This window comes from Mauremys mutica, chromosome 2, assembly GCF_020497125.1.
Source record: "Mauremys mutica isolate MM-2020 ecotype Southern chromosome 2, ASM2049712v1, whole genome shotgun sequence".
NCBI classification, from domain to species: domain Eukaryota; kingdom Metazoa; phylum Chordata; order Testudines; family Geoemydidae; genus Mauremys; species Mauremys mutica.
This window is the reverse complement of record NC_059073.1, coordinates 217,312,981-217,333,688: the sequence shown is the minus strand read 5'-3', so window position 1 is coordinate 217,333,688 and position 20,708 is coordinate 217,312,981. Positions and strand designations below refer to the sequence as shown.

Sequence of the window (20,708 nt, the reverse complement as noted above, 5' to 3'; positions counted from 1 at the left end):
ATCCTGAACTAGAAAGATTTCAGACCAGAGGATTTGGGTGAAGGTTTTTAATATCTAAAAATCCTCTTTTTGCTGTGCTCTGGTGTATTCGATCCTGCATTGTGGGTTCTCTAGCTCATGAAAGGCCAGAGAAAAGCAGCAAAGAGTCCTGTGGCACCTTATAGACTAACAGACGCTTTGGAGCATGAGCTTTCGTGGGTGAATACCCACTTCGTCGGATGCATCTGACGAAGTGGGTATTCACCCACGAAAGCTCATGCTCCAAAGCGTCTGTTAGTCTATAAGGTGCCACAGGACTCTTTGCTGCTTTTACAGATCCAGACTAACACGGCTACCCCTCTGATACCAGAGAAAAGTTGCCTCAGAGATTAAGGAATTTGGAAGTCCTTTGCCTACTGAAGAAATTGAGCTTGTGACTAGCAGGAATGGAATCCAGTCCATAGAGAAGTATCCTTAGAGCAAAGGCTGTACTCTCTAGAAACACTTGCACTAAGGTTGTCACATGCTGGTTGCTCTCTAGATCCACCCACCAAACCTAATCCTTTCCATCTATTAGCCGGAGTCAAACTTTTTTGCTAGTGGGTGTGGACATTAACTTTCCTATGGCTGCTGAATGAGAGGGGCACACAGCATTGCGTGCACACGCACGCTGTCTCTCGCCCCCCACCCAATCCCCCATAGCATGGGCGGGGAGAGGTGGTCTTGCAGAGTTAAACTGCTGTGCTTAACGAAGGAAGAGCTTGTTTGGTTCTGCATTCAAGTCCAGAGAGACATTCTGCTGTCCACACTGCTATTCAGGCTAGATTCTGATATAAAATTAAATAATGCAACTTAGCCTCAGAAATCAGAGGACCAGGCCAGGAGGTCAAAAATCAGTCCTCTGGTTTCATTTAATATGGGCAAGATTTGAAATCTCCTGCATGACTGTGGTGACCACCCAGACCAGGAATTTCCTTTGCATTCTACATTATGGAGCAGCCTGTGTCCCTTATCTTTATAGCTGGTATATGTACACAGCTGTAATAATGAGCCCAAACTAAAACCTCTGATCCAAATCAGAGTTGCAGGTCCAGCCTCTTTGTAATGCCGGAATCCAAACACACTGAACTTTGGGATAATTCAGGTTCAGATCCAGATTCTGACATCCCAGTTTGGGAGTGTAGACTCTAGGCTTTGATTGGGGTCCCATTTCCAATCCTGAAGCAACTCAAAGCATTTCATAAATGTAACCGATACACAATCCTACGTATCACTAACATTCTACGTGGTATTTCTTCAGGTTCGTAAAATTCTGGATCTGGTTCGAAGCAAAGGAGAAGAAGTTTCAGAATATTTCATCTACATCCTGCAAGAGGTCTCTGATGCGTATTACGAACTACAGCCTTGGTTGGATGAAATAGAATTCCACCCTTCACAGACTATTCAAAATAAACCTGTTGTAAATACAGATCCAGGTAGGAAGAGGTGTAAGAGCCAATATGCAGGTCAATTCTCTGTAGAAAACATGTCTCCAGAGAAATGTATGTTAATATTAACTGGATTAATTTCATCTACTGATTAGCCTCACTATTAGTTCTGATTTTCCCAGCCTTGGGAATCAAGCTTTAAAAATATGTAACCAGGGATAGACCCTACATTGTGTTTCTTGTTTTCAGTCTGAGTAATATGGGGTGAGATTTTTATCCCCTCTACTACTGTCTGTGGCAACATACAGGTGTGACAGGTTGGATCACAGAAACCCCCTTGGGAACTGCCAACTGATGTGCCAAGACTACTTCTGCCCCTGCTTTCCCTGCCAGCTCGGGACTCCAGCACCCCATCCTGTTGAGCCAGACATCCCAGTCTGCTCCAACACCGACCCAGGGTCTGAACCACATGCCCCAAAACTGCAGACTTAACTGAAAGCATCTTACAGAAGTGTTCCTGTCTTTAACACTCAGATGCCCAACTCCCAATGGGGTCTAAACCCCAAATAAATCTGTTTTACCCTGTATAAAGCTTATACTGGGTAGACTCATAAATTGTTCACCCTCTATAACACTGATAGATAGAGATGCACAGCTGTTTTCCCCCCCCCCATCCACCCCGGTATTAATACATACTCTGAGTTAATTAATAAATAAAAAGTTATTAAATACAGAAAGTAGGAGTTAAGTGGTTCCAAGTAATAGCAGACAGAACAAACTGAATTACCAAGCAAAATAAAATGGAACACGCAAGTCTGTGTCTAAGAAAACTGACTACAGATAAAAACCTCACCCAGTAAGCTTCCTTTTATAGACTAGTCTCCTTCTAGTCTGGGTTCAGCAATCACTCACACCCCCTGTAGTTACTGTCCTTTGTTCCAGTTTCTTTTAGGTATCCTTGGGGGTGGAGAGGCTATCTCTTGAGCCAGCTGAAGCCAAAATGGAGGGGTCTCCCAGGGGTTTAAGTAGACTTTCTCTTGTGGGTGGAGACCCCCTCCTCTCCCCTATGGAAAGTCCAGCTCCAAGATTGAGTTTTGGAGTCACATGGGCAAGTCACGTGTCCATGCATGACTCCATTTTTACAGGCAGCAGCCATTGCTTACCTGCTACCTTGAATGTCCTTGTGTGGACTTCTTATGTGGATTGGAGCCTCCCAAGATCCATTGTCCCTTAAGTGCTTCTTGATTGGGCACTTAATTTGCACATTCCTTTCTCAAGAAGCTGACCAAATGCTTTACTAAGGCTACTTAGAAATCAAGCAAGTATACAGCCAATATTCCTAACTTCAGGTACAAAAATGATACATGCATACAAATAGGATTAATAGATTCAGTAGATCATAACCTTTACAGAGATATGTTACATGGCATGTGTAGCATAAAACATATTCTAGTTATGTCATATATACTTTCATAAGCATATTTCCATAAAGCCTTATGGGGGGCACTGTCACAACAGGGTCTGTAAAAACCAGAGCGCCATCTAGGGAAAATACCATGGTGAATGCATTGTGTAGGGCAGCTGTATGCTTCCAGGCTGCTGGAACTTAGAATAGCCCCTTCTATTACCTAAGTAAGTTATGCTGGCGGCCATTTTAGATCCCAAAGCATGGCAGATCATGAGGGCATACAGGTGGATTAAAGTCACCTTAGTCCTCCCCGCGTAGCGCTGCAAGCAGTACAGTCATGTGTATCACTCCCATTTAAATATTTGAAATTAATTCCCTCTAAAAGTATTCGGTTTTACTGATCAGCTACAGGTGACTTTAAAAAAAAATACTTAAAACAAAATAATGAAAGAGCTACCTTACTGAAGCCAGGAGGGGAAAAAGGGAAAAAATTCAAAAAGCTTACCAGAGAGTCAGATGAAACTGCTACACTGTGGTACGTCTGTGACAGGTTCCTTGCGGTGCATCCTGGAACTGGGATACCACTGAGTCCTCTGTCTCACCAACCTGATTCCCTCTCACACTGATGCTGTGACAAGCTGCAAACCTCTCCAGGTCCTACACTTATACAGCTATCCACAGGCAGGGACAACCCCAGCTGAGTTACATGAATGCTTTCGCCAGCCACCCACGAACCAACAATAGAGAGGCTCCAGCCAATTCCCCCCAGCTCCCCAGTCTAGGATCCCAGAGCTGTACTGTCTTGCCCTTGTTAGAAGCCTGGCCAGTGTGAGTTTATTATCCACTTGCCCCATCCTCAATGTCAAGAGGACATGCACCAGCTCTTGTTACTGAGCAGATTTGCCAAGCACTTCATCCAAAACGCACTGTTTTAGGTAGAACATAAAACAGATTTATTGATTACAGAAAGATAGATTTTAACTGATTATGAATAGTGAGTGTACAGATCAAAGTTAGTCACCTAAGAAATAAAAGTAGAATCACAATCTCAGTTCTATAAAATAGATAGGATTTGAATCAAGCAGTGTGTCACCCTGATGAGAGAGTTCCTTCATACACAGGCTGGGGTTCCTCTTTTCAGCCTGGGACCACCTTCCCCGTTCAAAATCTTTGTTCTCCAGACTTGTTTCCAGGTGTTGAGTTGTGGGAGGAGAGAGGCCACGTGAGGATGTCACTTCCCCCTTTTGTAGCTTCTTCCAGCTTGTTGGAAAGATCTTTTGGTATGATGTGAGTCAAGCAGTCTCCATTGTCTCCGTGCTTTCTCTGGGATGTCTCCATTGTATACAGTTCTTGGGGGAGTCCTGTTGAGTGTGGATTCCCCTTAATGGGCCATCATCAGTGTAAGGCTGCTCCATTGTTATACCTAAAAGGCTGGTTCTGGGTATTTCCAGTCTTACAACATATTTCAGTAACACACACATAGCAAAACTTCACATACAATGATAGCACATACAATCCAACATCTCACAAGACATACATTGTAGAAAACCTGTCATAATCATATCACCATGGTAAATATGGGGTGCCAGGGTGTTGCTTTGGGGTACAGAGTATCACAACATCAGATCAGCATTTTCAGGTGAACTAGAGATTTCATTTTAACCATGTAACCTAATGACAGCAGTTTAAGCATCAACATGAACTATTTCACTTCCAATTGTTTTTGCAAAAATGTCCTGGGATTGTAGGTGGAACTTGAGTAATATGCCACCAGGACTCCTGAATTACCCTTATAGATAGAAGGCTCTAACCAAGTAATAGTGTGATAAGGACACCGTTTGCTGTGTATCTAGGATCATCTCTATTATGCATTAAATAACAAGAAACATATACACGCTGTAGGATTTGTGCTATCGCAGCCAAAGAAAACTAATATGTAAACACTCAGATGCTAGCTGAAATATCTTAGCATTAAATGTAGCCTGACAGCATCCCCGCCACAGTATTGGAATACAATCATGAGGATTTAGTTGAACATTTATATTTTGCTTTGTTTATGTAGCTTTTATTTTTCTAAACCTCAAGTACTTTTTTTTGTTTGTTTTTATATATCCCATAGTGTTGCATCACAGTCTCAGATCAACCCTAGTTTTCAACTCACAGCACAAACTAACTGCTCTGTGATTATCTTTGGCAAAGTGACAGCAGATTTTTTGTTATATTATTACAATTAAAATATCACATTTTTATACAGCCCTTCATCTCAAAGGATCCCAAAGCATTTTCCAGACTGTATAAATACAAGACTCTTAACCTTAACCTCTCCCCCCCCCGCCCTTCTGAAATGTAGACTCCTTTGCAATGAAAACAAAGGAACATTGCCCAGTGGTTAGGATTTTTATTATTCTATAAATTATTTTTTAATCTGTTGAGGTGCCTAGAGCCTGGGATGATTATGATTATTAAGAAACTAACAAATAGGCAAGGAGCGAAGAATGACAAAGATGATCAAGGGGTGGAACTCAAGCCATATGAGCAAAGGCTGAAGGAACTGGGTATGTTTAGTTTGGAAAAGAGGAGACTAAAGGGGGACATGAAAACGGTCTTCAAATACTTGAAAGGCTGCCATAAAAAAGATGGAGAAAAATCGTTCTCTCTTGCCGCAGAGGGCCGGACAAGAGGCAATGGGTTCAAATTACAGCACAGCAAATTTAGATTAAATCTCAGGGAAAACTTCCTAACTGTAAGAACAGCAGAGCAATGGCACAAACTGCCTAGGGAGCTTGTGGAAGCTGCTTCACTGGAGGTTTTCAAAAGGAGGCTGGATTGCCATCTGTCTTGGATGGTTTAGACACAGCAAATCCCGCATCTCGGCAGGGGATTAGACTAGATGATACTTGCAGTCCCTTCTAACCCTGCAGCTCTAAGAACAACTCATTTAACTGAAACTGCCAGGGAAACTTAGAGGGGAGAGTGTAACCATCTAAATTGTCTCTGGCTTGGACATCCTGACCTTTGAAGAAAGGGCGGTGGGGTCTATAGGCCCCCGGTTTTATGTCTCCTCCAAAAGATGGCAGCATCAAGCAACACAGTGCCCCCTAATACAGTGCTGTGCCACTGGGTCAGTACTGACTGGAAGGGAAGAGTGTTTCCAACTGAATCACCAGCACCACTTCCTAGCAGCCTCCCATCAAAGTACTGGCAAAACAACCCCGTTGAGCCTGTAAGATGTAATTACACCAGCTCAGGACTGGGGGGAAAGTCTTTGAGCCAGGAATTCTAAAGGCCCTCAGGAACAGCTAGCAATCAGATCTTTGCAATAGTCCTAATCGTCTAACTTGGCATGTAGAAAGTACCCGATGCTGTAAAAACAACTGCTCTTCGTTTGTTCCTTTTGGACTGAGAAATCACACACAAACCTGTTATCCAATTCATGACTATCCAGAAAATAAAGCATGCAGTTGGAAAATGTTGCTAAGCAGAAATTATCTTTCTTATCCCGACAGGAGCTTTGCTAGTGCCTCTCAGATTTGTGCTGAACACATGCAAAGAAAAAAAAAAAGTTCACTATTACAAGTTGATTCCCCTCCAGAGAAACACTGCTTGTCATTGAAAAAGCCCAAAGAGCCTCTCTGAGGGTCCTGATGTTGCCTCTCTAGAAACTGTATAATATCAAAATTCTCATCATTCCCCCTGTTTCTAGAGAGGCAACTTCAAGTCAGCATGTATTTGATAAAAGATAGGAAGGAGTAAGCTGTAGCCTAAAACTCTTCTATACCTAAGAGCCGCAGGCATAAGTGCTTGTATATAGCCAGTCATTCCTCCTTCGTTCCTAAGCATGGAGGGACTTTATATATTGTAGCCCTTATGTTAGATTCAATCTCTTTTAATAATTAATTCTCTCTTTAGTCAGCAGGTACCGTCAGAAACTCAAATATGAATTGGCAAGAGACACAAAGTTTGTTATGTCGTATGCTCAGAAGGAGGAAATGCTGCTGGAGGAAACCTATGCTGCTAGTCTTATCGAGCTGGTCAGTTATACCAATGAGAGCCTAGGCAAGGTGAGCTGCCTAGAAGAGCTGTTTGATGATAGAATTGGGTTAATTAACGAAGATGGAGAGACGATCTATGTCTTTGGTGATGCAGGTATTGGAAAATCCATTTTGCTGCAAAAGATGCAAAATCTTTGGGCCAGAGGAGAATTGGATGTAGGTGCCAAATTTTTCTTCCGGTTCAGGTGCAGGATGTTTAGCTGTTTTAAAGAGAATGAAGCCATCTGTTTGAAGGATCTCCTGTTCAAATACAACTGTTACCCAGACCAGGACCCCGAGGAGGTATTCAACCACATCCTGCACTTCCCTCATACAGCCCTCTTCACGTTTGATGGTTTTGATGAGATCCATTCCGACTTTGACCTGAGCAGCATCCCCGAGATCTGCTCACCCAGTGAACCTACCCACCCTCTTGCCCTGTTGGTGAATCTTCTCAGTGGAAAGGTTCTTAAGGGATCAAGGAAAGTTCTGACAGCAAGGACAGGAACTGAGATCCATCAAAACATCATTAGGAAGAAAGTACTGCTCCGAGGGTTTTCCAGCAATAACCTGAAGGAATACACTAAGAAATTCTTCAGAGACGAGGAGTGTCGGGTATTGATGTCGAACCAGCTGGAAGCAAACCCCAGTCTCTGCAGTTTGTGTTCGGTGCCTTTGTTTTGTTGGATTATCTTTAAATGCTTTGAACTCTTCCATTCCATGTTTGACAGTCAGGAGCTTCCAAACTACTCAGTTACACTCTCCGATGTTTTTTTGCTCATGACTGAAGTTCACTTGAACCGAACTCTGAAAACAAATTTGATGAAGAAGAACACCAGGAGCCAAGTGGAGACATTCAGGTCAAAAAAGGAAACTCTGTTCTCTTTGGGTAAAATAGCACACATGGGGTTGGAGAAGTCTCTCTTTATCTTTGACCAGGAGGAAGTCACATCTTTGAACATGTCAGAGCAGGATTTGCACTTGGGATTCCTCAGGACGGTTCATGACTGCGGTGGCTTTGGAGACCAGTCCTCCTATGAGTTCTTGCACTTGACCCTGCAGTCTTTTTTCACAGCTTTGTTCCTAGTTACTGAAGAGAAATTGGGTACAAAGGAGTTACTGAAGTTTTTCGCAGAGTGCTCTTCCACTGAGACCGCCCCGTCTACTTGTCTCCCTATTTCCTGGTTGCGCAAACACTCTATAGGAGAAGATCCTTTCCGAAATAAAGAACATTTCCACTTCACCAATCTTTTCCTCTGTGGTCTGCTCTCCAAAGACAAGGAGAAGCTCATCAGACATTTAGTTTCGCCTGCAGCCATTAAGAGGAAGAGAAATGCGCTCATCACATATCTCTTAGAAAGCATGAAATTTCAATTGCAGAGCCTGATACGGGCAAGACAGAAGGGTTATAAACAGATTCAGGTCCTGCCCAATTTTGTTTGGATGCTGAGGTGCATTTATGAGACTCAGAGTGAAAAACTAGCCAAGCTGACTGTCAGGGGCATGAGGGCCAACTACATCAAACTCACCTATTGCAATGCCTATTCGTCGGACTGCAGCGCCATATCCTTTGTGATGCAGCACTTTCAGAAGCATCTGGGTCTGGATCTAGACAACAATAACATCAATGACTATGGAGTAAAACAACTTCTACCTTGTTTTAACAAGCTTGCGGTGATCAGGTAGGATGTTGTGCCAGGTGACTGTTTATCTTTGATTTATTACACAATGTAAGCATTAAACTTACAGAAACTCTTTCAAGTTTGAGAGGGTGAAAGGCACCAAGTGCTCCTGGAAATAAACTGTATTTGGCTTTTAAAGCCTTGTTTCAGAACGATCACCTCAGTATCTTAAGAGGAGGCAGCCCCCCAAGCAGCAAAATTTGGATCAGAATTTTGAACATCCCAGAGTTTGCCGATTTCAGATCTTTTTTGGGGGGGCGGGGGTGGAAGGTAGAATAGTAATAGGGACCAGCTGTGTGAATTTTGAATCCAGATTGCAAAAAATACCACCAGCAGTTTGGGGTGTTTAGGTCTGTGGTCTTGATTTGGGTCCATCTCAGATTATGTCTTGAAAGTGGTCCAGGTTCTGTGAGAAAGCACCAGGGGTGGGGTGGGGTGGCAGGGGGAGCAGGGAAGGAGAAGTACTTGCTGGTAGTACTTCCCTTACGTGAAAATTTGCTAGAGCTTGTCCTGGCTTTAAAATATGGCAGTGGGAGGAATCTGCCATTCAAAACAACTGCTGATCAGAGCAGTGTGTCTTTTGTGTTAACATGGCTCATCCTGGCATGAGGACTGTCATTTCCATTTGTTAATTCCTAGAGAACAGAAAATGACATTTGTAACAACCCAAACCTAATTTCACAGTGAGTCATTTGAAAAGAAGCAGACTCCTTTGATCTGTAGAAGTTGAGCCAGATTCCCTCTACTGATCAGTGCAGCTGAGTGAGCAAGCTACCAACCTCCTGGAATAAGCAGAAGTGGCTTGGCGGCAGGGTGTTCTCAGGGCTTGTCTGCATGGCAGCACAGTGCGGACTCTGGGGTTGTGAATTGCATAGCATGCAAACAGGTTGTGCTGTAACCGCCCTGTGCAGACCCTGCTGGTGTGAACAAAAATCTACCTGCTTCTCATTACCTTTTAATTCATGCCAAGCAGGATCTGCATGGGGATGTTACAGCACAACATGTTAGTGTGCTCTACAGTTCACACCCCTAGGGTCTGCAGTGCACAGTTGTGTAGACAAATCCTTGGCATTGGAGCTTGGTCAAAATTTTTCCACTGGATCAGTTTTATGTTGGAAAATGCTGATTTGTTGAAATTGAAATGTTTCACAGGAACATGTTGATTTTGATGACATTTAACAGAAAAATGTCTAAACTGTTCATTTTGATAAGGTCAAAACAATTACTTTTTTGTCCCTTCAACTCCTGTACTATGAATTATAATATAAAAAACAAAATAACAAAGTTTGAAATAAAATGTTCTGATTTTTCTGAAACAAAATATTTTGGAGTATTTTGTTTCATGAAAAAAATTCAGTGTTTTGACTTTTTGTCCCAATACAGGGCAAAAAAGAAATTTCAAAATTTCCTATGGGATTGAAATTCTGTGTTTTGAGCACAGTTCACTAGTGCATATATGTCCTGGCCTTCAGAACATGCTTCTATACTCGCCTGTTTTCTAGCCTTTCACTGAGTATGGGCAGGGACGATTAGATGACTGGTGGCCCATTGAGGAGCTGGGTTTTGCTGGGATAGGTATTGTTGTGGGGATGCCAAGTAGAGCATCTCCCCTAATTATAATGAACTGTGGGAAAACTGGGATCTATCTTTGGTCTGTTGATCTACTGAATTTTTTTATTTTTAATTCCAGGTACAGCATATAGAGCCTTAGCTGGGAGCTCTGTTTTTTTTAAAGTGCAAGTTTTAAAAAACTGAATTCACATTTCTGTTAATGGCTTTAATATATTAAGGTCTGATGCTCTGTTAAAATGTGAGAGGAAGATGTGTAGATCTGCAGCAATCCATGAAGAGGAGGCCACAGAATATCCTGTGGCCGGTGAACCCTTCATAATCTGACTAATCAGCCATCGATTCCCTTCTTTCTTCTTTTAGGCTGAATGTTAATCAGATCACGGATCATGGAGTAAGAGTACTATACGATGAGCTCTCCAAGTACAAAATTGTGACTTACCTGGGGTATGTATGAGTTGGGAACAGCGCAAGAGATAATGTTACATTACAGCACCTTTCATCCTGAATGATCCCTCAGCGCTAATAGTCAGCACTAGCAAGGACAGGATGGAAACTCAGGCCCCTTTAGGGTATGTCTACATTGCAGTAAAAGACCTGGGGCTGGCCTGGGACAGCAGTCTTGGGGTCACCACCTGAGCTTGAAGTTTATACTGCAATTTTATAGCCCTGCAGCCTGAGCCTCCGGAGCCGGAGTCAGCTGACCCGGGCCAGCCACGACTGTGCCCACGGGTCTTTTATCACAGTGTAGACATACCCTTAGTTTACCGAACCTGACCATGGCAGGTTTTGTAAGGCACCGTTTTATGTCATAGCGTAGTAAGTTGTGATGCAGGTGTCCGTGTGACAGCACAGCAGGAGAGGGACAGCCAATCCCCCACACAGCAGTTCTCCTGTCCTTGATCACAGGATGGATTCCTACAAAAGGCAAAGCTTGCTCATGTTGTAATGCTGATCAGGTATGTTCAGTTTTGCAGCTAGAACTTGACCTCCTTTGTCTTTCTTTATCCACCACTAGTTGAGTCATTTCTTTCTTCTATACAAAGTAAATATAGCTTACAAGAGAGAAGGGGAGTGGAAGGGTCATCTTTCAAGGGGTCATGTTTACTGGATCCTTTTGTATAACCACATTTACCCATGCAGGAAGCAGCGATTTCCTTAAAGACCTAAAAGAAAATCAGTTTTTGGTCAAGTTTGGGCTGGTGGGCTTGTTAGCCTTTACTCGCTACTTTTGGTTAAATAGTGGCATGAAAAGTGAACTTAAGTCCCAAAAATTGCTTCCTTCCACCAATGCCCTGTTCCCAGTGTACCTCCTCAATAATCTGACTTTGCAATGAAAGGAACAAGATGTATTTCAGAGAGCTTTCATGAATCTAATAAAAGAATGAGCACATATTTTGCATGCTTACTGGTTTCATAATTTTTATGTAAAAGTATTTTCATATTGGCACCAAAAAATGGGAGCTGGGTTTGCTGGAAGAGTTCATTTACATTTCTTTTTATATATAAACACCTTCCTTCAAATAAATCCCAGTCTGGTCTTAAATTTTATAGCTCTTTATTAAATTATTATCCCCATCACTAGAAAGAAATATTTAAATCTTTATACAGGACCCTCATAAAGACAGATACTCTGTGTGTATCAAAAACATCCAGGTTGTATATATTCAGGTAACAGCAGAAATAATCTGTTTTTACCAATGTGATTTTTCTTTAAGCTTGTACAACAACCAAATTACTGATGTTGGAGCCAAATACGTTGCAAGACTCATTGAAGAATGTTCAAGCCTCACATATGTTAAGTATGTCCAGGATTTTTCCTTATTATGCTCCATGGTACCATAATTAGGGTACATCAACTTTAAAGGGAGAAAGAGAAAAGTTTCTTACTTGAATAAAAGAAAACACATGCAGATTGAACAAAAGGAGGTTTGCGAAGTTATGTACTTCCTTATAATACTCTGACAATGACTGCTGTGCATGCATTCCTTTAATGCGTAATCTTTACTAAAGACTGCTTTGCACCCTGATGCAAAGGGTCAGCACAACACTCCACTTACGTCAGGCCTGCACAACATGCGGCCCGGGGCCTCACTGTGCGGCCCGTGGGGTGAGTAGGCAAGCGGTGGGTGAGGGAGGGGGACTGAAGGGGCGGGCGGGCAGTGGCAGGGGGTGAGGAGGCGAGCTGGGGAGGTGGGGGGCTGAGGATTCGAGCGGGCGGGCAGTGGCGGCAAGTGGGCAGGCAGTGGCAGGGGCTGAGTAGGCGAGCCAGGGGGGTGAGGGTGAGTAGGCGAGCTGGGGGCGGGGGAGGCTGAGGAGGCAAGTGAGGAGTCAGTGGCTGACCTGTTCTACTGATCTGGTCTGGCTCCCATCCCCTCTCCAAGGGTTGCAGCTGTCTGGAGGTGCTGCCTTCCACACCTTCCTCAGTCACACCTCATTCATTCAACAGGGCAATTGATTACAAAGCGGGGGGAAGAGCTTATTCTACTTCTAGCAAAAAGACACTTTTCTTTTACCTTAATTATACTACCTTAGGGGCCTGCTATAACATATTACCAAGGTTCAATACTGCTGTTTCGGTGGGGCAGTGCTGGGGAAGGAGGGTTTGTTTCCTCAGGGCGGGCAGTGCTGGAGGGGGGGGAGTATTTCAGAGGGGCTTGGCGGCGCTGGAGGGAGGGGGGGGTTCGGCGGGGCCGGGGGGGGGAAGGTAGGACCCTCAGCTGTTTTCTTTGGAGTAATATGGTCCTCACCGCTTTGCGAGTTGTGCAGGCCTGACTTACGTCCTATTTTGAGTACTGGAGAGGGACTTTAGTAGGTCATAAACCTTGTGCTGGGGCCTCTGCATAAGGATACATTTCCCTCATTGTAACTAATTTCAGGTTTGTATAGGCCTGACCTTTTCATAAGTAAAGGGAAGGAATGTATTCCAGTATTGCATTTCAATGAAGGAACTACCAAAAGTCCAATGGTGAACCATTATCATTGTGTACAGGGAACTTCCGCAAAGATAGAATGCCTAGCCATACACAATGCCAGTTTTCATCCTCAGGTTAAGTCACGTTAACTTGTCACGTATTTTTTTTTACCATAGAAAGTGAAAAGAAGCAACAAAAGCAATGTGAGCTAGTGGAGTGAACACAGTACTGGGAGCCAAGAACTCGTGAATTCTAGTCATGGCTCTGCTGCTAACTTGTTGTGCTTCCTCAGGCCTAAATTTTGCAGCCTAAAATGATTACTGTTGCTCTGATACCTTGTAACTGAAAGTTTAAATGTGTACAACATTTTAGTCCATGGAAATCTGCAGTAGCCGTAATTGACCTCCATCACTATCTACCATAGGAGTTGGCTGCTAGGGTCAGTGTCTAAGCTGGGGTTCAAATATAGATGTATAGATGTGTTGGGTTTTTTTAAGAGCTGCATCTTAACAGTGAATATATTTTTATGCAGAATAGGAGCAAACAAGATAACCACGGAAGGAGGGAAATGTCTTGCCCTTGCTATCCAGAAGAGCAAAACGATGTATGACATTGGGTAAGTAAAGTTAGTTACTGCCTGGCGGGAGTCTAAACATGGCGTCGGCTGGGGCTGGCAAAGGAGCTATGACAGTTTGCAGCAGCTGAAGAACTGGCCTACTGCGTGTAGGAATAGCAGCTTCCAGAGGGGCCAGGGCCCGATTAATATATAGGTAAACTAGGCATGTGCCTGTGGCCTAAATTCACATGGAGGGCCTAAAATCATAGGCCAGCGTCTTTTCCCACAGCTGCCTCCTCCTTGACCTGCCCAGGGGGCATCGACCACCTGCAGCAGCACCCCACCCCCCCCAGCCTGGTGCGGAGGGGAGGCCCCCGAGTGGAGGAGAAGATGGAGAGTGAGCCCCCTCTGCACTCACCCCACTGCAGCAGCTTCTGTCCCACGGGTCTGGCCCCGGCTCTGGGCATTGTGACTGCGGGGTTTGGCCCAGCCACGAGGAGGAGTGGTCATCTCAAGAGCAGACTGCCAGCGGAGGTTCCCTGTGATTTTAGTCGCCCTGGTGACAGTCGGCTATTGAGATGCCAACAACTCCTCTGGCCTGGTGTGGTGATAAGAGAATTATCACCATTTTATTTTCACACGTTACTGAGGACAGCGCAGGGCTGCTTTAGTATCCACCTCCTTTCGGGGCCTGGCCCTTGCACTGGCGTGGGGCTGGGGTGGGCACAAGGAGCTTCTTCCCCTACACACATCCTGCCTGGGTTGGGCAAGGGCCAGGTACAGCGGCAGTCTTTGCATGCAGGGTAACAGAGAGACTGTGCTGAGCACCCTAAAGGGGGCAGGGAAAAGACAGGACGATGGTCCCTCCACCCACACCAGCTCAGAGCAGGATCAGTGTGCATGGGAAAGTATCCCCTAAAGAGGTGTAGCTGCAGGTGGATCCCCAGCACAGTCCAAGAGACACTCCCACTGAGGCAAACTATCTCCCAGTGCTTCCTCTGGGCTGCACCTTTGCAGCAGAATTGAACCCTCAGTGCTCAGTCCTGTAAGTGGTTGGGAACGGAACCTGCGAGGATCAATGGGCGTGAAGGGGGCCGAGTCCCTCACGGGCTTGGAACCCTGGTCAGTACTATAAGGTCACTGGGGGGGTGGGAATGTGATAAGGGTGGCACTAGATCCTTGTTCCTTATTTCTTTCTGTTTTCTTTCCTTGCCAGGATGTGGGGTAACCAGGTTGGAGATGAAGGAGCGAAGGCGTTTGCAGAGGCGCTGAGGAATCACCCCTCCTTAACGAATGTGAGGTAATAAATCGGCTTTACAGAACACCTGCCTTTTTAACGGGCTTTGAAATCAGAGCTGATCTGGAGAGGCTGTGTCTGCGAAGTCCATTTGGTAATGCAGCCTTTCCTCTGTAGGCTAACAGGTCCCTGAGTCAAACAAGAGGCTAGCCTGAGGTCTGGGATCAGGTGGGATTTTCAGTCACAACACAGGTTGTCATTTGTATGTCTGTCATCTTCTCTTTTTATAATGCTCCAAGTTACAGCCTAAGGCCTACTGCTCTGCTGCCTTGCACCATGAATGGTCCCGTAAACCCATTTACCATTCTCATTTAGTAGCACTTGGCACCTACTTTGTAATGGTGCAAATGACTGCACAGGTCGCAGGGTGGTGGAGAAATAGGCCCCTGGTGCGCTGCATACTAGTCAAGCGTGCTCTCTTGAGGAGAAACAAGCAGCTTCTGTACTATTTCTTAGGCTATGTCTACACTAGAGACCTTACAGTGGCACAGCTGTACTGATACAGCTGCGCTACTGTAAGATCTCCCGTGTAGCCACTCTGTGCTGATGGGAGAGAGCTCTCCCACTGACATACTTAAACCGTCCCCAGTGAGCGGTGGGAGCTATGTCAGTGGGAGAGTGTCCACACCGGTGCTTCTGTTGGGGTCACTTATGTCCGTCAGGCGGGTGTTTTTTCACACCCCTGAGTGATGTATGTTTTACCGACAAAAGTGCTAGTGTAGACATCGCCTTAGACTGTAAACTCTACAGGGCTACCACAGTATAAATAATAGTGATCCGTGAGACAGTGTTGGTAATGAAGTTCAGTATCTAAGCTTGAAACTAGTATCTGAAAGCACTAAAATCATTGAAGTTGGCAATGTGGTATGTGGAGAAGCTAGACTTGTAAATCTTATCACTTCAACTCATACCTATTTGCTTTAATGTTTTCAATTCTTGCTGTGAATTTTAAAATAATTTTCATGGCCACTTCCACCCAGTTTCAGTGCATGCTCTTCTCCTCCCCTCCTCCCCCCCCCCGCCTTTTTTTTTTGGCTCAGTTACTTTCGTTTTGTCGCCCAGTTACACTAAACTCCATGACCCTCTCTTGAAAGAGCAAATATCCTTGCTTGCTTTCCCCACAAGATGGTGCACTTCACTAGTTTCTTCAGTAGAGAAACAAGGAGTGTGGTTAAGACATTCTGGATCTCTGGAGAGCTCACTGCTGCTGTCTCAGCCTATCAGTGATTTCATAGCTAGAGCTCTGCCCTGTTTTCTCTGGGCAGATGACTGCCTGAAACAAAACAAAATGATGAACAGATGCAGTGACCTAGATTTTTGTTCAAATATAAAAGCTACCTAAGCGAGCCACCTTCTCCTCACTGCAGAATTCCTCTAGAAGTCTTATCTCAAGTGTGATGATACACCTTGAGCCAGCATTAAGCTGGGTTATGCTTGCCTGGCACTCTTATCTGGAACAAATTTGTTCACGAAGTTAGTGCTTACAGACGCAAATATGATGATGTGCACTGACAAGCTGCAGTCATTGCGTGTGCATGTGCAGTATGAATTCTGCCTTTGCACCTGCCTCATTCTTAGAACCATAGGGTTAGAGGGGACCACAAGGCTCATTTAGTCTAACCTCCTGCCAAGATGCAGGATTTGTTGTGTCTAAACCATCCAAGACAGATGGCGATCCAGCCTCCTTTTGAAAACCTCCAGTGAAGGAGCGTCCACAACCTCCTGAGTCAGTCTGTTCCATTGCCCTGCTGTTCTTACAGTTAGGAAGTTTTTCCTGAGATTTAATCTAAATCTGCTGTGGTGTTGTTTGAACCCATTGCCTCATGTCCTGGCCTCTGTGGCAAGAGCGAACAACTTTTCTCTAACTTTCAAGTATTTGAAGGCCTCTATCTTGCCATCCTTTAATCTCCTCTTTTCCAAACTAAACATACCCAGTTCCTTCAGCCTTTGCTCATAGGGTTTGCATTCCATCTCTTTGATCATCTTTGTCACTGGCCTCTGGATCCTTTCCAGTTTCTCTACATCGGTGACCAAAATTGGACACAGTACTCCAGCTGAGGCCTACCCAGCACTGAGTAGAGTAGTACTATCACCTGCTATGACTTGTATGCTATGCCTCCGTTAACGTAGTCTAAACTTGCATTTGCTTTTTCTGTAACAGCATTGCACTGCTGACTCATGTCAAGGTTGTGATCCACCACAACTCCCAGATCCTTCTCAGCAGTGCTGCTGCCAAGCCAGTTATCCCCCATTCTGTATTTGTGCATTTGGTTTTTCTTCACCAAGTGTAGCACCTTACGTTCGTCTTTGTTGAATTTCAGCTTGTTGTCTATAGCCCAGTTCTTCAAGTTATCAAGATCCCTCTGAATTCTAGCTCTATCCTCCAGTGTTTGGCAACTCCCCCTTAGCTTTGTGTAATTTACACATTTGATGAGTATGCTCTCTGTATAATCATTGTTAATTTACAGTTCTTAAATTAAGAATTTACATTCTGAACCTAGAGTACTTTAATCTTGTTTCATCTATTGAATTCCCATTAGTGTCAATGGTGGGTTTTATGCAAAGTTTAAGGGTAGATGAAGATAGCCCTAAAATAATTTCTGTTTCAGTCTTTTAGCATGTCATCCTTTTACTTGGGTCCAGTCATCACAGGTGCTGAGTATCTGCAGTTTCCCTGTGGTCAGTTGGAATTCCAGGTGCGCGGCCCCTTCAGAATTCAGGCTCTTAACTAGACTAACCACTAATCACCATGCACTTTAATGAAGAAGTGTGCTTGCTTGCATGTCACTGGAACACAAGAATCACCTTATCAGGCCAGACCTTTAGTTTGGAATCCTGCCTCTGGCAGCAACCAATAATTGCTGCTTCAGGGTTTGTCTACACACTGAAGTTACACTGGTCTAACTTAACATTGGTTTAGTTAAACTGTTCCACTTATCTGGTTCATACCAGGGAAATTGATGATCCAACCAGTGAACCGCATTCAAGGTCCTGTGTAGGACTGAATCTCAGTCGTTTGCCAGCTGACATTCCTGATGCAATGCCTCCCCCCAGTGTTTGAGCCATCGGGCTAGCCCTGAGAGTACTGCAGAGAAGTGTTGATGGATTGTCGTCAGCCAAATGCAGCACCATCAGCGATTCTTATAACTGACCCATCCATGCACGTACCTGGCTTTGACTTGTCACACCGTTCATGGACCCTTCTGAGCCTGTTTTGAACAGTCAAGGGTCAGTTTGCGCCCAGCCCTTACACATAGGGCTAATGAGAGGATCCCACGCATGGTTGTGGCCCATGCACACAATGTCACACATCACTGACAAACTACCCTCTGACCAGATTTGACGGTGATCAGAAGCCTCTGGCGCCTGGCTGATGAGGCTTCTGCAAATAGGCTTGGCAAACTCTGCACCCAATAAGAAGAAATCAACCAGTGACACTTGTGTGTGTGGCTCCTCTTGTATAGGTCTCTCTGCTTCTGGCCACACTGCTCTCCCCCCAGCCTCCAAAGCAGCTGCAGCTCCGGGGCTGGCAGGCTGCAGAGAACCAGAGTGGACTGCGGCCGCACCACCTGGCCCGCTGGAGCACGCTGTGACTGTGTCGCCCGGCCCAGCCTGCTGGAACATGCTGCGGCTGCGCCGCCCGGTCTGGCCCACCGGAGCAGGCTGCGGCCGTGCTGCCCAGCCTGCCGGAGCAGCTCCAGCCAGGCCAGAGTCATCCTCCCCTGGCCCTCCCCAGATAAGGTGGGAAGGGATGGGATGGGGAGAGTGTGGGGGTCCCGGGCTAGGTGTGGGGCCATGTGAGGGGTGGTCACAGGGGTTACTCCCCTGACCCCCAGCTTCCCCCCAAAAAACATTTTCCCCACCAGTTGCTGTCCCAGCCCATCAGTGTAAGCAGCTGGTGCACTGGGACACTTTGATTACTTAGATTTACCTCCGTGCCTGCGGACGCTCAAGGTAAACAAACCATCTCGGCCCGGCAGCGGCTTATCCTGATGGCCCAGGAGCCAAAGTTTGCTGACCCCTGAAATATAGGGTTGGCTTATGAATCGGTCATAAAAATTTTCCATTTTTACTTATCCATCTTGGGGGGGGCGGGGGTTTGGCTTATAAACGAAGCGGCTTATGATCAAGTATATACGGTAAGTAGTTGCCCAGTCCTGGGCAGCTAGCTAGCACAAGGCTTAATCTCACTAGTCATCCCTGCAATACTGCCAGCTCACGTTTAGCTTCTAGAGGCACTTAGAAGAGCTGCTTTTTAAAGACCTGAAACTTGGAGCTTAGTATTAGGCAGATACCCTTACCAATGTGTAGCTGAAGATAGAGGGAAAGATTTAAAAACCCTATCGTCTGCACTGAAAACTGTGTGTATGTATAATTAAGGCTACGTTTTAGTCACGGGTATTTTTAGTAAAAGTCATGGACAGATCACGGGCAGTAAACAAAAATTCACAGCCCGTGACCTGTCCATGACTTGTACTATATACCCGACTAAATCTTGGGGGCTCTGGGGTAGTGGACGGCCTGGGGGCACCGCAGGTGCTCTGGGGTGAGAGGGCGGCCTGGATGCTGGGGGAGGGGAGGATGGCATGTGGCCTGGGACCCCTGCTGCAGCTGGGGGAGTGGCGGCACGTGGTCTGGGACCCTCACTGGTGCTGGGGGAGGCGGGCGGTATGGCCCAGGGCTGTCCCAGCAGTGGCCAGTGCAGCTGGCCCAGGGGCTGCCCGAGCTGCTCAGGTGGCCCCGGGCCAGATGCACCAGCTGCTGCAGAAGTCCTGGAGGTCCTGGAAAGTCATGGAATCCGTGACAGACTCGCAGCTTTATGGCTGGCTGGGTCCCTGGTGGTTTGGGGTTTTTTTGGATTAGCTACTGGTGGGGATGGCGCTGGTGCCAACAGCATTTTCCACCCTGGTACTCAAAGCCACCAGTCACAATTCTGCTGTCAGTCCTGTAAGTACAAACCTTGTGACCTGTGTAACTGAGGGCAGAGTTGGACCCAGGCTGTACGACGGTGACAGAAGCATGTAGTTAAAATGCTTCTGTTTGTAAAGTCTTAATTAGTTACAGTTTGTAGAGCCCTTTGAGCATGTAAATCACTCTCTATATGCTGTGTATTAGGATTGATTAAAAGACAATTCAGGCTTTTTGTAAAATGGAGATGCTGGCTATTTTTATATATTCCTCTCTCTTCTTTCCCAGTCTTGCATTCAATGGCATCACGCCAGAGGGAGGCAAAAGCATTGCCGAAGCTTTGAAGCACAACAACACCGTGAAAATATTTTGGTAATCAATATCCATTCATTCTATGGAAATATCTGCCCCCTTACTCATTGTTAATGAGTTGCAAAGGAAAGCTGCAACTTATGTTTACTTTCTCATTGGAAAACAATGATCATTTCACTTTAGAATGGGTGCGAAGGTAAAGGACAATTATGTGTTCTTTATGACAGGTCTTTCCCAGAGCTGCGTTGGAGTGCTAGCTCTTATCTAACCGGTGCAGGAATGTCTCCTCGAGCTGGGAATCACACCCCCAGCTTGAAGTATAGACATATCTTTAGGCTAGGTCTACACTTCACTTTCATCAGTATAACTGCGTTGCTCAGGGGTGTGAAAAATCCACACCCCAGAGCAATATAGTTATACCAACCTAACCCCAAGTGCAGGTGGCGCTGTGTTGACAGGAGGGCTTCTTGTGTTGACTTAGCTACTGTCTCTCATGGTGGTGGATTAACTGCCCTCCTGCTGGCATAATAATGTCTTCAGTGGAGTGCTACAGCAGTGCAGCTGTGCCACTGCAGCTTTTTATGTGTAGACCTGAGTCTTGTCTCCTATCACTTTTGTTACGTG

The 20,708-nt window shown here is 45.3% G+C and overlaps 1 protein-coding gene across 3 annotated transcripts in view; it reads left to right on the top strand.

Moving 5' to 3' along the window:
• The window catches only part of NOD1 (nucleotide binding oligomerization domain containing 1), a 47,232-nt gene that overhangs the window by 18,215 nt on the left and 8,309 nt on the right, over positions 1–20,708 (top strand). For 2 of the 3 annotated variants that reach the window (XM_045007399.1, XR_006577338.1), the window contains exons 3-9: positions 1,280–1,454; positions 6,724–8,527; positions 10,460–10,543; positions 11,815–11,898; positions 13,544–13,627; positions 14,784–14,867; positions 20,061–20,144. In XM_045007399.1, the coding sequence (XP_044863334.1) occupies positions 1,280–1,454; positions 6,724–8,527; positions 10,460–10,543; positions 11,815–11,898; positions 13,544–13,627; positions 14,784–14,867; positions 20,061–20,144 (2,399 nt within the window). Of the gene's footprint in view, positions 1–1,279; positions 1,455–6,723; positions 8,528–10,459; positions 10,544–11,814; positions 11,899–13,543; positions 13,628–14,783; positions 14,868–20,060; positions 20,145–20,708 lie in introns of those variants that run through there. The other variant, XR_006577339.1, reaches the window with a different exon arrangement.